At 46.4% G+C, this 16,355-nt stretch overlaps 1 protein-coding gene across 2 annotated transcripts in view; it reads left to right on the forward strand.

Annotated features, from left to right (window-relative positions):
• Positions 1 to 5,631: 5,631 nt before the first annotated feature.
• Positions 5,632 to 16,355, forward strand: part of USP15 (ubiquitin specific peptidase 15) — a 117,545-nt gene continuing 106,821 nt past the window's right edge. Inside the window, exon 1 of one of the 2 annotated variants that reach the window (XM_040343928.1) lies at positions 5,632 to 5,771. In XM_040343928.1, the coding sequence (XP_040199862.1) occupies positions 5,683 to 5,771 (89 nt within the window). In that variant the 5' untranslated portion in view covers positions 5,632 to 5,682. The remainder of the gene's footprint in view (positions 5,772 to 16,355) is intronic. The other variant, XM_040343929.1, reaches the window with a different exon arrangement.

The raw sequence follows: 16,355 nt of genomic DNA on the forward strand, positions 1-16,355 counted from the left end.
GTACAGTCCAGTGCAGGAAAAATGCAGCATGTTCTTTTTTGGAACTAGATCACCCTGGAACTGACTGCACGGGTGTGAGCTGTGCCACTGGAAACCAACCATTTTGAAGCCAATTCGGCATGAAGACTTATGAGACATGAAGCCGAGCGAGGGAAAGATGGCCCCCACTCGGCTCCATAACATTGGATGACGGAGGCGACGTCAAATGTCACTTTCGCCCAATGGTCTTAAAGAGTAAGTAAACCCTTCACTTTAAAAAAAAAAAAAAAAAAAACCTGCAAGAGTAAGGCATGATGAGCTAGTATGCACAGCATACTAGCTCATTATGTGTCACTTACCTGCGATTGAAGTCCTTCTCTGTCCCGTCCACCGCCATGTCCCCTCGTCTTTTCTTCCTGTTATCGCCGCTCTGGCGCTGTGATTGGCCAGAACGGCAATGACGTCACTCCCACGCATGCGCGGAAATACGGCATTAACCCCATTAATGCCATTAGGAAAAACTGCATGCTCAGTGCGCCTGCGCCATTGTCTACGGCGCGCATGCGCCGTAGACATCGGCACTTGTCTCAATTGTAAATATCTCCTAAACTGTGCAGGTTTAGGAGATATTTCTTGCACCTACAGGTAAGCCTTAATATAGGCTTGCATGTAGGTGCAAGATGTGTGGTTGGGTTTACAACCACTTTAAAGGGGGCATTTTTTTTTCCATTGAAATTGTAATCTTTTTTTTTTTTTTTTTCTTTTTTCTTTGTATTTTAGTGTAAATATGAGATCCTGAGGTCTTTTTTAATGAATGAATGAGTAACTTGTATAGCGCTACAAACGTGAACTAAATCGCCTCAAGGCGCTTCCGGAAGCCCAATGGTCTTAAACGGGGCATTTTTTTTCATTGAAAAAAAAAAAAAAAACCTTTTTTTATTGCATTTTAGTGTAAATGTAAGGTCTTTTTGACCCCCAGATCTCATAATTAAGAGGAACTGTCATGCGTTTTTTTTTTTTTTCTATTACAAGGGATGTTTACATTCCTTGTAATAGGAATAAGAGACCCAAATTTTATTTTTTAAATGGACAGTGTAAAAAAAATAAGTAAAATAGATGAGAAAAAAATATATATATTTTTAAAGCACCCCATCCCACCATGCCGAAGCGAACGCATGCATAAGTCACGCCCGCATATGAAAATTGTGTTCAAACCACACATGTGAGGTATCGCTGTGATTGTTGGAGTGAGAGCAATAATTCTAGCAAAAGACTTAAAACTAGTAACCTGTAGAATTTTCTAAACGTCGTCTTTGGAGATTTTTAAGGGGAAAAGTTTCCACGAGCGGGCGAAATATTGAAACATGACATGTTGGGCATCAATTTACTCAGTGTAACATTATTTCACAAAATTAAAATATTGTGCCTACTTTACTGTTGTCTTACACTTTTTTTGAATAAAAAAATATTTTTAAAAAAAAAAAGTTGTAAGAAACGCTGCGCAAATACAGTGTGACATAAAGTATTGCAACGACCGCCAATTTATTCTCTAGGGTGTTATAAAAAAAGAATATATAATGTTTGGGGGGTTCTAAGTAATTTTCTAGCAAAAAAAAGATGATTTGTAACTTGTAAACAACAAATCTCAAAAAGAGGCTCGGTCCTTAAAGCGGAGCTCCACCCTAAAGTGGAACTTCCGCTCATCGGAACCCCCCCCCCCCCTGGTGTCACATTTTGGCACCTTGTCTAAGACAGGTATTTGCACCCACTTCCGGGAGTCCACTCTGTGGGGACCTGCGGGTAGTGCGTCACTTGCCCCCCCCCCCCCCCCCCCCGGTGTGTTCTGGGAAACACACGGCTCCTAGAACACAGGGGGGACCAGTGAGCATGGCGCAGCGCGACTTCCGCATTTGCCATAGGGAACCGGGCAGTGAAGCCACAATGCTTCACTTCTTGGTTTTAGGGTGACCACATTTCCATACAGCCATTCAGGGACACCCCCCCCCCCCCAGCAAGCAGCGGTCGGTGACATCACAAGGAGGCAGTGCCGCCATATGACGTGGCCGAGAGGCCCCGCCCCTTACCTATTTAAGCATTTGTTTCATGTATGGAAGCCCAACATTGCAGCCACTTAGATTCACAGAGTGTAATTGTTCTTGCGATGTTGGGCTAACATACATGAAACAAATGCTGTTTATATCTAAGGCACTAAAGTTGTATATAAAACCCTGTACTTTATACCACAAAAGAAATACAAATGACACAAGGGATCTGGGGTAAAAACTGCACATACACTGACCTACCCGACTACTACACTGACCTACTGTACCTGATTCCTACACTGACCTACCTGACCACTACACTGACCTTCCTGATCCCTACACTGACCCAATTGATTGCTGCATTGAAATACCTGACCACTACACTAACCTGATTCCTACACTGACCTACCTGATCATTACACTGACCTACCCGATTCCTACCCCGTCCATTGGGGGAGCATGTCAGATCCTCAGCTCTAAGGGACTAATGCTGGGACCTGTAATCCTTCATTAGGAGGATGAGGCCAGTGGCAGACTGGCAGTGCTGGGGGCATGGGTTAAGTGGCAGTGCTTGGGAGGGGATGGGATCACTAACTCTCACTTGCTGTCACCTGTTAGTGTCCATTTGGGAGGGGAGAGGGGCTTGGTGAGGGTGGGAGAAGGGGTGGGAGAGAGAGAAGGGGTGAAAGAGAGAGAGAGAAGGGGTGGGGGAGAGAGAAGGGGTGGGAGAGAGAAGGGGTGGGAGAGAGAGAGAGAGAAGGGGTGGGAGAGAGAGAGAGAGAAGGGGTGGGAGAGAGAGAGAGAAGGGGTGAAAGAGAGAGAGAGAAGGGGTGGGGGAGAGAGAAGGGGTGGGAGAGAGAAGGGGTGGGAGAGAGAGAGAGAAGGGGTGGGAGAGAGAGAGAGAAGGGGTGAAAGAGAGAGAGAGAAGGGGTGGGAGAGAGAAGGGGTGGGAGAGAGAAGGGGTGGGAGAGAGAAGGGGTGGGAGAGAGAAGGGGTGGGAGAGAGAGAGAGAAGGGGTGGGAGAGAGAGAGAGAAGGAGTGGGGGAGAGAGAAGGGGTGGGAGAGAGAAGGGGTGGGAGAGAGAGAGAAGGGGTGGGAGAGAGAGAGAAGGGGTGGGAGAGAGAGAGAGAGAGAGAGAGAGAGAAGGGGTGGGAGAGAGAGAGAGAGAAGGGGTGGGAGAGAGAGAGAAGGGGTGGGAGTGAGAGAGAGAAGGGTGGGAGCGAGAGAGAGAGAAGGGGTGGGAGAGAGAAGGGGTGAGGTAGAGAGAGAGAGAAGGGGTGGGGGAGAGAGAGAGAAGGGGTGATGGAGAGAGAGAGAGAGAAAGAAGGGGTGATGGAGAGAGATAGAGAGAAGGGGTGGGAGAGAGAGAGAGAGAAGGGGTGGGAGAGAGAGAGAGAGAAGGGGTGGGAGAGAGAGAGAGAGAAGGGGTGGGAGAGAGAGAGAGAGAGAGAACGGGTGGGGGAGAGAGAGAGAAGGGGTGATGGAGAGAGAGAGAGAGAGAGAGAGAGAACGGGTGGGGGAGAGAGAGAGAAGGGGTGATGTAGAGAGTGAGAGAGAGAGAGAGAGAGAGAGAGAGGGGAGAGAGAGAGAAGGGGTGATGGAGAGAGAGAGAGAGAGAGAGAGAGAGAGAGAGAGAGCGAAGGGGTGGGAGAGAGAAGGGGTGATGGAGAGAGAGAGAGAGAGAGAGAGAGAGAAGGGGTGGGAGAGAGAGGGGGGTGGGAGAGAGAGAGAGAGAGAAGGGGTGAGAGAGAGAGGGGGATAGGAGAGAGAGGGGGATGGAAGAGAGAGAGGGGGGGGGGGGTGGTGAGTGAAATTGAACCCCTAAGCTGGCCTGCAGTCCTTCCTGTACCCCCTGTCCCAGCCCCTGTCTGTGGGTAGGTGTGTGTGATGTATGCACCTACCTCCAGACCATCCTTGTCCTCTCTGTCAGCCTTGATGATAGGCACAGCTGGAGCAGACGTTGGGGGAAGGTGTGCAGGCTCTGGGAGGATGTCACTGCTGCTCAGGTCTTCTCTCACTCCCGTGCTGTTCCTTCCAGTCAGCCTCCTGCTTCTCCCCGGGGCTCCACTCTCTGTTGTCCTCAGGTGATGATGCTGCTCTCCCTCTCACATCAGATGCTGTGTGTCCCTCTCTGGTATGTCAGGGACAGCCTCGGAGCTCAGCTGCTTTGGGTCCCAGGAGGCAGACAGAGCAGAAGCGCGGAGGAGGAAGTGAAATCCTCCCGCGCTTTCAGTTCTGAACAGAGGGGGTGCACTGCAGCTGTGATGTCACTGGTTGCTACAAGCCAAGCGGCTGTAGCAACCAGTGAGCACAATGAAAGTCAGGTGGAGGTGGTTCTGCATGCCGCAGACAGCGCTACCGCGGCTCAGACTCTGCTGAATTCATAATGACTTTACCCAGTGCTTCATTCCGGGACATTGTATTGTCCCGGAATGAAGGCATCCGGGACCAGGGACACAGATGCCAATTAAGGGACAGTCCCGGGCAATCCGGGACACGTGGGCACCCTACTTGGTTTCCTCACCGATGATGGCTGTGGGGGCAGCAGAGTGACGAGCGATTGCTCGTCCTCTGCTGCAGACGACGCTGGACTCCAGGACAGGTAAGTGTCCTAATATTAAAAGTCAGCAGCAGGAGAGGAGGGGAGCTGGCTGCGGGGGGACGAGGTAGGAGGAGGGCAGGGGCGGCAGAAGAGAACGCGGGAATCAGAGAACGACGACAGACGGGGGTGGAGGACACGGAGGCGACTGGGGAGCAGCAAACAGAACAGCAGGGAATGATCGGTGCGGCAGCAGAAAATAGCGGTGAACACCGATTTCCCCCCCCCCCCCTGTTTAGCTTTTTAGCTGACAGCCGCGGGAGGGAGAGAAGGAGAAGCGTCTGTCAGCTAAAAATCTGTACAAAGGAGATCGATGTTCACAGCTGACTCTCACACCTCGCGGGAGACTTGCGATGTCTGGCGTAGATCGCCACAGATTCTGCAGCGATCTTTTGCCGGAAGTGGGAGCAAATACCTGGATTAGACAGGTATCTGCTCCAAATGAAAGGTGGCAAATGTGACACCGGAGAGGGGGGAGAAACCAGAAGATCCATTTTTGGGTGAAACTCTGCTTAAGTGGTTAAAACAACAACGACAGTGGTTAAAACAACAACGACAGAAGATTTAATAGATGGAAAGGTGAAAAAAGGACGGAAGTTTTGCTTTTGAGTGACAAGTTGGCTATTTTGAGCATTCCAAGAATGTAACTCTTTTTGAATATGTTAATTTGATGGGTTTAGTTCTGCTTTATGACTTTACTGCTGCTCAGGGGCTCTGGGCTTCAGCAAAATGGCGGCTTCCAGCAAGAAGAAACAGGAACAACGCTGGAGGCAATTTACATCACACACATTATTTTGGTACTTATTAATATGGAATATGTATGTTCCTTGGTAAAGAACATTCTTTTTGCCATCAAGTGTCGCTTTCAGTAGTGGAGGAGGGTTAGCGATGAGTGCTCACTGCTCAGCAGACAGAAGATAACATAGTGAGGTGCAGAGCGCTCCCCCACGTGATCTCCTCCCCCCCCTCTGGCTCCCCACACACACACACTGCCCGGTTCCCGTTACTTGCCAGCACTGACGTCACTCCCAGGATGCAGCGCGCAGCTGTCAGTGCAGGAAGATGGCGGAGGGCGGAGTGGTTGATCTGGAGACTCAGAGAACAGAAGTGTCAGGGCTGCTGAAGACCCCGCTCCGGAGAGGAGACACTTGGTGAGTGCGGCTCGGGCGGGCACAAGGCTCCGGGGAGGTGACGGCAGACATGGTGACGGCTGCAGTGACTGGGAGTCTGTCTTGTCAGGAGGAACATCTGTATGGTGTCCCGGCACCGGGGTCACCTGCTCATTGTCAGTCATGTGTGAGCCGGGCCCGGGGCCTCATCACCCCCACTATACACAGCTGGATGGGAGGGGCATGGTACCAACTACCTGTGTGCTGCTGACAGACAACTCCACATCTGTGCAGGGCTCATAGACAGGAAGACTCTTCTGTCTGCACAGAAATGCACACATGCATCTTTACACGCATAGACCCCAATAAAGTGTCTTTATCAATAAAGTTAAAAAGGTAAACAGTGGTGTTTATTGTACTAAAGAGTGCAAAGTCTGGTGCAGCTCTGCATAGAAGCCTCAAAGCGAGCAAGCCGGAGTTAGAAGCTGATTGACTACCCACGCTGCACCCTCCAGTTTTACTTAACCGCTTACCAACCCCCCCCCCTCCCCCGGCAGACATACTGCAGCAGGGTGGCCGTTCTGCGCCGCATCATGTATCTTAAGCGTGATCGGCATTTTGGGTAATGGCCACCCCCGTCTGGGCTTTGATTTGTTACAGCACAAGCCGATCAGCGGGTCCTGGCAAATACTTGAGCGACAGGCTTACCTGTAGGTAAAAAAAATATCTCCTAAACCTTTACGGTTTAGGAGAGATTCCCCTCGCGATGCGCCGCTGAATGCAGCAGCGCATGCGCACAGGGGATTCTCAACTTGAGGCCCGGCAGCCGCCGGACCTTTCCGGAGAGAAGTCTCCCGCGCGCATGAAAAACAGCAGGTTTACTACCGCTTTAAGATGGGGGGTGGAATTTGTCACGAAGCTTAAAGGGACACTAAAGGCAAGATTGTTTTGTTTTAAAAATAACAAACATGTTATACTTACCTCCGCTGTGCAGCTCGTTTTGCACAGAGTGACCCCGATCCGTGTATTCTGGGGCTCCTCGGCGGCTGTCTCTGCTCCTCCTCGCAAAAGCTTTTCACGTTCATGCGAGCTCCCTCGCATGGTGGAAAGCTTTTGCGAGCGCGCTCCCGTGATACAGCGGCGGCCATAGCCGCCGACTGTATTACTCGGCCCCGGCGCGCCGCGTCATCCGCTTTGATTGACAGCAGCGCTAGCCAATGGCTGCGCTGCTATCAATCCGCCCAGCCTAGCCAATCAACGGCCAGGCTGGGAACCGAACAGGAGGATGAGAACGCGCACGGGACTTTCGAGGGGTGAGGTAAGTAAAACGGGGGGGGGGGGGGGGCGGTGCAGTCAGATGTTTTTTTACCTTAATGCATAGGATGCATTAAGTTAAAAAAACTTTTACCTTTACAACCCCTTTAAATACACCTCCTAAACAAATATATCCCTGCTATTCTTCCTACACGTGTTAAGCGTAAAACGTGTAGGAAGAATAGCAGAGATATATTTGTTTGAGTTTTAGTGACAAATTCCGCCCCCATCGTAACCGCACTGCCCATCATTACAAAATACGCCCCCTTCTGTTGCCATCCGCCCCTCACGCCCTCCCATCATGAACAAGTTCGCTCCTTGCACGAGCATCGGGAGCGTGTGGCACTATGACGGCTGTAGTGCGCAGACGCTGTCTACAGCTGATCGTCAGTTTGGATGTTTTGGAGGCTTTCAGCGGCTCGGTACTGCGCATGCACAGTACCGGGCAGGCATTATTCGACAGGGGGCATTTATCGACAAGACACCGGTACCCGCCGATCAGCATTCGGGAAAGAGAGCTCTCTGTTGTAAACAAGACAGCGCTCCAAACACTGACCGGTTAATTTGCTGCTCTCTGCAAAGCAGGGGAAAAAAAGAGCAAGATCGCTTGGTAAAAGCAGCACATAACACACACGTTTAACCCCTTATCACCCTAGATGTTAACCCCTTCCCAGCCAGCATCATTAGTACAGTGTATAGAAAGGAAAATACAAGGGATAAGCAATTAGCAGACCTCCAGCTGTTGCAGAACTACAAGTCCCACGAGGCATAGCAAGATTCTGACAACCACAAACATGACACCGAGAGGCAGAAGCATGATGGGACTTGTAGTTTTGCAACAGCTGGAGGTCCGCTAATTGCATATCCCTGATAGTATCAGCACTGATCACTGTATTAGTGTACCCAGAAACCTAGGGAGAAAAAACAGCCAGATTATTCAGTAAAAACATTACACATCGTTAGGCACGCAGTTAACCCTTTGATCGCCCCTAGATGTTAACCCCTTCCCAGCCAGTGTCATTAGTACAATGTCACTGTATAGTATCAGCGCTGTGGTGCCAGTTCACACCACATGCAGTCCAGTGTGTTTTCGTTCTGCCTCAAAATCGCATGGAAACTAGGTTGGTTATATGGTATCCAATGGCATAGTTCACACCAGTGCAGTCAGTTCCAGGACTTTCCAGTTCCATAAAAAAAAAAGTAGAACATGCTGCATTTTCCCTGCACTGTACTGTACAGAAACGCATCAAAAATGCACTGGACCCTAGTATAGGGAAAAAAACAACGGAACACATCAAAAACGCAACGTAACACATTAACCACTTCAGCCCTGGACCATATTGCTGGTACATTTTTTACGATTCGACACTGCGTCGCTTTAACTGACAATTGCGTGGTCTTGTGGTGTTATTTGATCACCTCTGCGGTTTTTATTTTTTGCACTATAAACAAAAATAGAGCGACAATTTTGAAAAAAAAATGAATATTTTTAACTTTTTGCTGTAATATCTCCAAAAATATATCAAACTATTTTTTTCCTCAGTTTAGGCCGATACGTATTCTACATATTTTTCGTAAAAAAAAAAAAACCCGCAAAAGACGTTTATTGATTGGTTTGTGCAAAAGTTATAGCGTCTACAACATAGGGCATAGTTTTATGGCATTTTTATTAATATTTTTTTTTTTTTTACTAGTAATGGCGGCGATCAGCGATTTTTATCGGTACTGCGACCTAATGGCGGAAACATCGGACACTTTTGACACATTTTTGGGACCATTTGCATTGTTATAGCGATCAGTGCTATAAAAATGCATTGATTACTATAAAAATGCCACTGGCAGGGAAGGGGTTAACACTAGGGGGGCGAGGAAGGGGTTACTTAAGTTCCCTGGGTGTGTTCTAACTGAAGGGGGGGGTGGGACTGACTAGGGGAAATGACTGATCGCTGTTCATACATTGTATGAACAGACAATCAGCATTTCTCCCCCTGACGGGACCGGGAGCTGTGTGTTTACACACACAGCTCCCGGTTCTCGCTCTGTAACGAGCGATCGCGGGTGACCGGCGGTGATCGTTTCCACCGGGCACACGCGTCAGGGGCGAGGGGGTGGACGCGCGCCCCTATTGGCTGATTTGCGAGATGACGTAATATTACGTGATCTCGCGCAGCCGAGCCGACCTGCCGCCATAAAACCGCGGCGGCTGGTCGGCAAGCGGTTAAAATGCGCATGCAGAAACGGATCTGGAGTGCGTTTTGTGGCGTGAACTGGCCCTAAGTGTTGCTATTGATGGAATAGCGATCTGACTATTGATGTCGGTGTCGGTTAGTGTACTCTCCCAGCCAGCATAAGCTAGTGTCAGATTTCCCACCACGCTATCACCGTCCCACGATATGTTTCTGATCACCGCCATTACTAGTATTTTAAAAAAAGTTAAGAAATAAAAGTTCCAGTATCTCTACCAGATGCTATAACTTTCACGCAAACCAAATCATTTACACTTTTTTTTTTTTTTTTTTTACTAGATATGTTGTAGCCTGGACTAGCCCGCTGTCAGCTGAAAATGGGTCACAGGAGTGCGGAACAAACTGCACTCCTGGTGATCTATAGGAGAAGCACAGCCAAAATAGCTATGACCATACTTCTGCTTTAAATTTTGTTCTATTAGACTTGAATTTAATTTTAAGAGAGTGGTCGGGAAGGGAGGAGGGGGGTTAAGCAATAAAACTTCTCACCACCCCTGCATCCCACATGGACAAATCAAGAAAAGTAGCTTTCGATGCAATACTCCTGATCTCTGTTCTGGTGCTATCCCCAGCAGACCCCCCCTGCAGTCCAGTGCCAGTCCACATCATGTGGGCCAATCACATATTCATGAAACCACTCTCATCCTGTGCCTCTCCCTGTCCATCCACGGGTTCTGGAAACCTCCTGATCCTGTCGCTTCCCCATGCTGTTCACATGTGAAAGTAGAGAATGCTGCAGGGAATGGCATCACGCCAGTCTCTACAAGACATGCACACCACCAGAGGAAGAAGGGAATGCAGTCCCAAAACGCTAAAGAAGCTGTTTATATGAAATCATTATTATTTTTAAATAATTAAGTCAACCAGGAATTGGAAATTAAAGGGGTTGTAAAGGTAATTTTTCTTTTTTTTTCCCCTAAATAGCTCCCTTTACCTTAGTGCAGTCCTCCCTTACTTACCTTATCCTTCTATTTTGCATTTAAATGTCCGTATTTCTTCTGAGAAATCCTCACTTCATGTTTTTCTGTCTCTTACTCCACACAGTAATGCAAGGCTTTCTCCCTGGTGTGGAGAAAACCTCTTGAGGGGGCGAACAGGAGAGTCTGGACTCCCACTAACACACAGCTCCTTTCTCTATCTGCAACATAGAGAGCGTTCTGACTCTCCTGTAGAGTCCAAGGGAGGGGGCGAGCACAACACTCCACACCAGGGAGAAAGCCTTGCATCACTGTGAGGATTTCTCAGAAGAAAAAAGGACATTTAAAAGCAAAATGGAAGGATGAGGTAAGTGAAGGAGGACTGCACTAAGGTAAAGGAAGCTATTTAGGAAGAAAACAAATTGTACCTTTACAACCCCTTTTAGATGTATATAAACCCAAAAACAAAAGTCCTTGGCAGTGGTGACTTAATTTGTTTTCTAAGGTGGTCATCACAGCATATCCTGCTATGATATTTACTGACTAAGGCCACACATTATACTTTTCTGGTTGAACGAAAAAAAAGTATGCAGGTTCCTCCGTCCACACATTTGATGTAGATAGGGGATTACCTCTACAGCTTCTGTGTGTTTTGTCAAAGCTCAATTGAGCAAGCTGAAGTTAGAAGCTGATTGCAGAGCTGCACCAGATTTTGCACTCTCCAGTTTTAGTAAATCATCACCATTGTGTAAATCATCAGGATTGGATGGGTGATCTGTCTATCAAAGTGCCTGGACAAGGGGGAGGGGCTATATATGACGAGGCACGGCGGGGAACACATGGCTGCATTTGGGGACACTTGGGGACACATGGCTGCATTTGGGGAAACATTTAAAAAAAAGTATCGGTATCGGCAAGTACATGAAAAAAAATATCGGTACTTGTACTCCGTCCTAAAAAAGTGGTATCGGGACAACCCTACTACAAATACTGTAGCTGCTGACTTTTTTAATATTAAGACATTTACCAGTGTACGAATTCAACAGTGTTTTGATCCCAGCCGATTTTTTTTCAATTGGCTTTTGGGTGCTGCCACCGCCATCTCCACTGAGCTAAATGGCAGGGAAGCCTTGTGGCTTCACAGCCTGTTCTCTACTGCGCATGCGCAAAGTGCTCCCCCCCCCCCCCCCCCCCACAAAAGGTGTCAGATGTGGCAGGGGGAGGCAAACAAGCAGTGCTTTCCCTTTTGGGTTGAGTTCTGCTTTAAAGGGGTTGTAAAGGTAAAAAAAAAAAAAAAAAAAAACCCTAAATAACTTTTGTGAAAACCGATTAATAAACGTCTTTTTATTTTTGTTACCAAAAATATGTAGAAGAATACGTATCGGCCTTAACTGAGGGTGGCCGATATATATTTTTGGGGGATATTTATTATTGCAAAAAGTAAAAAAATATAGAATTTTTTTCAAAATTGTCGCTTTATTTTTGTTTATAGCGCAAACAATAAAAACCGCAGAGGTGATCAAATACCACCAAAAGAAAGGGCGTCAATTTTGTTTTGGAGCCACATCGTATGACTGTGCAATTGTCGGTTAAAAGCGACGCAGTATCAAATTGCAAAAAGTGACCTGGTCTTTGACCAGCAAAATGGTCCAGGGATTAAGTGGTCAAAGAGAATTTTTTTGTAAAATTTTTAAATAAAAGGTAGATATAAATAAGAAAAAAAGAGAGAATTTTAAACACGTCCTGTCCCGCCGAGCTCACGTAGCAGAAAAGTGTGGGTGTGGGGGGGGGTTGAAAGAGGACAGTATGTGCAGAGGAGGCATGCGGAGAAAATAAGCTTTCAGTATGTGCAAAGTGGAAGCAAAATAAGGTATAATTGTGGGCAGTATGTGCAGGGGAAAAGTGCATAGGGTATGACAGCGGAGGATGTGACAGTGGGCATGAGGTATGAGGTAAGGCAAATAGTTGCAGGGAAGAGGTTTGTGGGAATGACAACGAGCATACTAATAAATTGGTATTAGTATGACTAAGTACTATTTTTTTCCCACAGTAATAATAGGTTCTTTTTACGGAGCCATTAGAGCTATAGTAATCTTGTGTTGCCCGCTCAGTGTCCAGTAGGTACAGGTCAGCAAGCTCTCTGGCTGTGTTCTTTGACAATGTGTAGAAGGGATCACCGGGAAGGCTTGCAGAGAGTGGGTCTGCATGTGTAGGAATCGATCAGTCAGAGCTTATAAGGGGTGGTGAGGGATGACACTTAGAGGAAGAGCAGACAGGGAAATGGGAGCATACACATTAGGGCTCCTGGGGCGGACTCCATTGAGATCAGTAGCAGGGGATCTGTCTGCAGAGCAGGCAGATGACGGGTCCATGTCCTCTTAGCTTCTGCAGAGTGGACTTGGGCAGAGCCCGATCTGCTCCGTGGTCAGCTGCGTGTAAAGGGACTCCGCTGTCCGTATGCTCCAATGCAACCTGCCTACATGGAAGAGGAAAGATCCCCATCTGTTTGTTTTTAGTGGATTGGATCAAAGGTAGGTGGGTGACACGGGCCTGTTTACACCGACTGGTCCATAGAAGTGAATGTGCGATCTAATCGGGTCCCCCTGAAAAACTGACACGCAAACCTGATTGGAACAGTCGTGGCAAAGGTTCTTTAGGTTGTAAAGCTGAATGGATGAAAAGGGCTACACAGTAAATATATATATATATATATATATATATATATATATATATATATATATATATATATAGTCAGAATGTTTATACTGAAATAATAAAACAGTATTGGATTTATGAAAATGCAAATCTTTGTTTTGGTAGATACCGGTATACATTTTTTGTGCATAAATATCAACAAGAAATTCAAGTTTGTTCTATTACATTCTATTCTAAATTAAATTCTATTTTGAACACAAGTGATATGCTTAAAAATATATATTTATTAATTAAAAATCCAGTGCAAATTAATATCGGGTATATTTTGTGATAATACAAATAAAGGGATATACTTCTACATATCAAAGATAAATAATGATTCAGATAATTCTCATTTTCTATACAAGCGCTATAACAAATTACCACATTTCAGTATTTGAATGATACTTGTACATTTAAGACTTGGTAACTCTTAGTAATGTGAATGTCACCGGTGCAAAGGAGTGAGTGAGTGTGTGTGTGTATGTGATCTGCTGCGGTACTGTATGTGCCTCCAAACAAGGAGGTAAAAAAAAAATATATATATATATATATATATATATATATATATATATATATATATATATATATGCGAAAAATGTGTTACTGCGCTGATCCAAGACAAAATTTATTGCAATTAAGAAAAATGCAATTCATGAGATACTATTAGACTAAGTGCTAAATTATGTGCAAATGCTGCAAATAACGTGCTAGATTAAGTGAAAAGTTTCTAATAAAAATGCTAAATAGATAAACAATCAAGAAAATATATATATATGAGTAAAACCTATGTGTAAATACAAAAGACCATTAGAATATAAATGCTATCAAAACACCTTAGATGTGCAATATGCAAAATACTAGGAATTTCAATATGAAACAGCAAACTCTTAGTGACTAGTTTCCGTGGTTTCACGGACTTGTGTAAATAATTATTGTTTACCTTAAGGCCCCTTTCACACGGGGCGGATCAGTAATAAACCGCCCCGTGAACCTCCGTATGCTCAGCGGAGATGGCTCCGTTGATCGCCGCTGAGCCGGCGGATGACAGGGTGGTCCCCGCACACTGTCCATGTTCATCCGATCCGCAGACGGAAGGAAAAATAGGGTTTTCTTCTGTCTGCAGAATCGGATGAATGTGCGGAGGCGGGTGAGATTGGGTGTCAGCGGATGTTCAACCGCTGACACCTGCAATCTCATAGGGACCAATGTATGTCCCTTTTTCATCCGCAGACGGATGGATGAAAAAGCGGAAATACGGTCCGCAGGTGTGAAAAGGGCCTAACACTATGATGTGACGCTTTCTCAAAACAAACAGACCTTCTTTTTACACTCTAAAATGCACAAACAAAAATGATATATTGTGCACAGCTTGATAATACAATCAAGACTTGTGTTAAACTTAGGATGAATCAATTTCTAAACATGTATCATAATAAAACCATTGTACAAGCTTTAGATTTTTAAAGACAGACAAAGCTGTGTATGTCTCTTAATATTTGGAATATAATTATTTCATACTGCAGTTAAAAGGAATACAACTCCAATTTACTTTGCCATATATATTGAAATGGTTTTAGTAATGTATATGCAAAAATAATTCAATTAATACTTTACCAGGACTTTAAGAATTCCCACAGGGACTTCTCCCAACATTCCTACATCTTTGCGTTTCAAGATCTCCCCCCTTCAGCCCGAGAGAGAAAGGGTCCTTTCACACTAGCGGACCGTTCGTCCGTTCATTACAAGTCCGTTAACGAACTTGTAATGAATCCGTTAGCGGATGGAGCATCCGCTAGCGTCCGCGTCCGTCGGGATCCGCTTTTGCGAACGGAAGAAACACTATTTTTCTTCCGTGCGGCGGAACGGATCGGATACAGACGGACAGACGGTCCGTCTGCATCCGATCCTCCATAGGGCAGAGCAGAGACAGGGCGGTCTCTGCACTGTGTGCGGGGACTGCCCTATCCGCCGACAGCTCAGTGGGGATGACGGAGGATCCCCGCTGAGCTTTGGCGGACACACGGAGCGGACACAGAAACGGTCCGCTCCGTGTGAAAGGACCCAAAGACAGACGGCTCTCCTTCCTTCAGCCTCTATAGAGAGAGAGCCATCCAGCCATAGAGAGAGAGAGCCATCCAGCCATAGAGAGAGAGATCCCCTCTCTGTGTTCTGTAGCTACTTTTATCCCAGGGGTCGACAAATCCCGGTCGCCATGGCGACTAGAAGTGGCGTCCTGGCGAGTGGGGTATTGGCTGGAGGGTGGACATGGCCCGGGCCTCGTAGGCCTTCCAGAGTCAGCGGGGATGGATCAGTAAGAGTGCTCCGCGGATGGATCAGTAAGAGTGCTCAGCGCGGCAGCCACTGATGTTTTTTTTTTGATTTTTTTATTCTTTTTTTGTTCCATAGGACCGGCGCTCTGCGGACTAGGCCAAAGCCGCGGCCTCGCTTAAAACATCCTGCCCGCAGCTTGCAGCGATCCTGAGAAAAGGCCGCAAGCGGCATTCGGCCATCCTGGCGTCTAGCTTTATAATATATGGTTTGGGAACGTTTACCCCACATCATTAGCTAAGGATTTGTAAATTCCTTGAAACGCCGACAACCGGAATTCAATTCTGTGCCTTATTTCAACACATCTAGGATCTCACATTTGCAACCCTTATTATGATAATTATATATGTAGTGAACCGGTTTATATAATGTTAATTAATACAGATATACACTGTAAACATATTATGAAAGAACCATTATTATTTAACATAATTTAAAGCGGAGGTTCACCCGCACAGGACACTATTTCCCCCTAGATGGATGCTCGTTTTGTCTAGGGGAATCGGCTAGTTGTTTTAAAATATGATCCGTACTTACCGTTTACGAGATGCATCTTCTCCGCCGCTTCCGGGTATGGGCTGCGGGACTGGGCGTTCCTATTTTGATTGACAGTCTTCCGAGAGGCTTCCGACGGTCGCATCCATCGCGTCACGATTTTCCGAAAAGAAGCCGAACGTCGGTGCGCAGGCGCAGTATAGAGCCGCACCGACTTTCGGCTACTAGTGACGCGATGGATGCGACCGTCGGAAGACTCTCGGAAGACTGTCAATCAAGAAGGAACGCCCGCTCCCGAAGACCCATACCCGGAAGCGACGGAAGAAGATGCATCTCGAAAACGGGTAAGTACAGCTCATATTTTACTACAAATAGCCGATTCCCCTAGACAAAACGAGCATCCATCTAAGGGGAAAAGGTAAAAAAATAAATAAATGGGTGAACTCCCGCTTTAATATATGTGACATTATTCGCTTAATTATGTACATAAGTATTTCAATATAATGATACTATATATACCTTTGGTTAATATATTACTTGTACTTGAGTAATATTATAATACGTTTCATTTGGTCGTATTTGAATAAGCCCCTTTTTGTTTCGTGGTTTTACTCTGGAAATACTAATTA

Source organism: Rana temporaria, chromosome 3 (genome assembly GCF_905171775.1).
Source record: "Rana temporaria chromosome 3, aRanTem1.1, whole genome shotgun sequence".
NCBI lineage: Eukaryota > Metazoa > Chordata > Amphibia > Anura > Ranidae > Rana > Rana temporaria.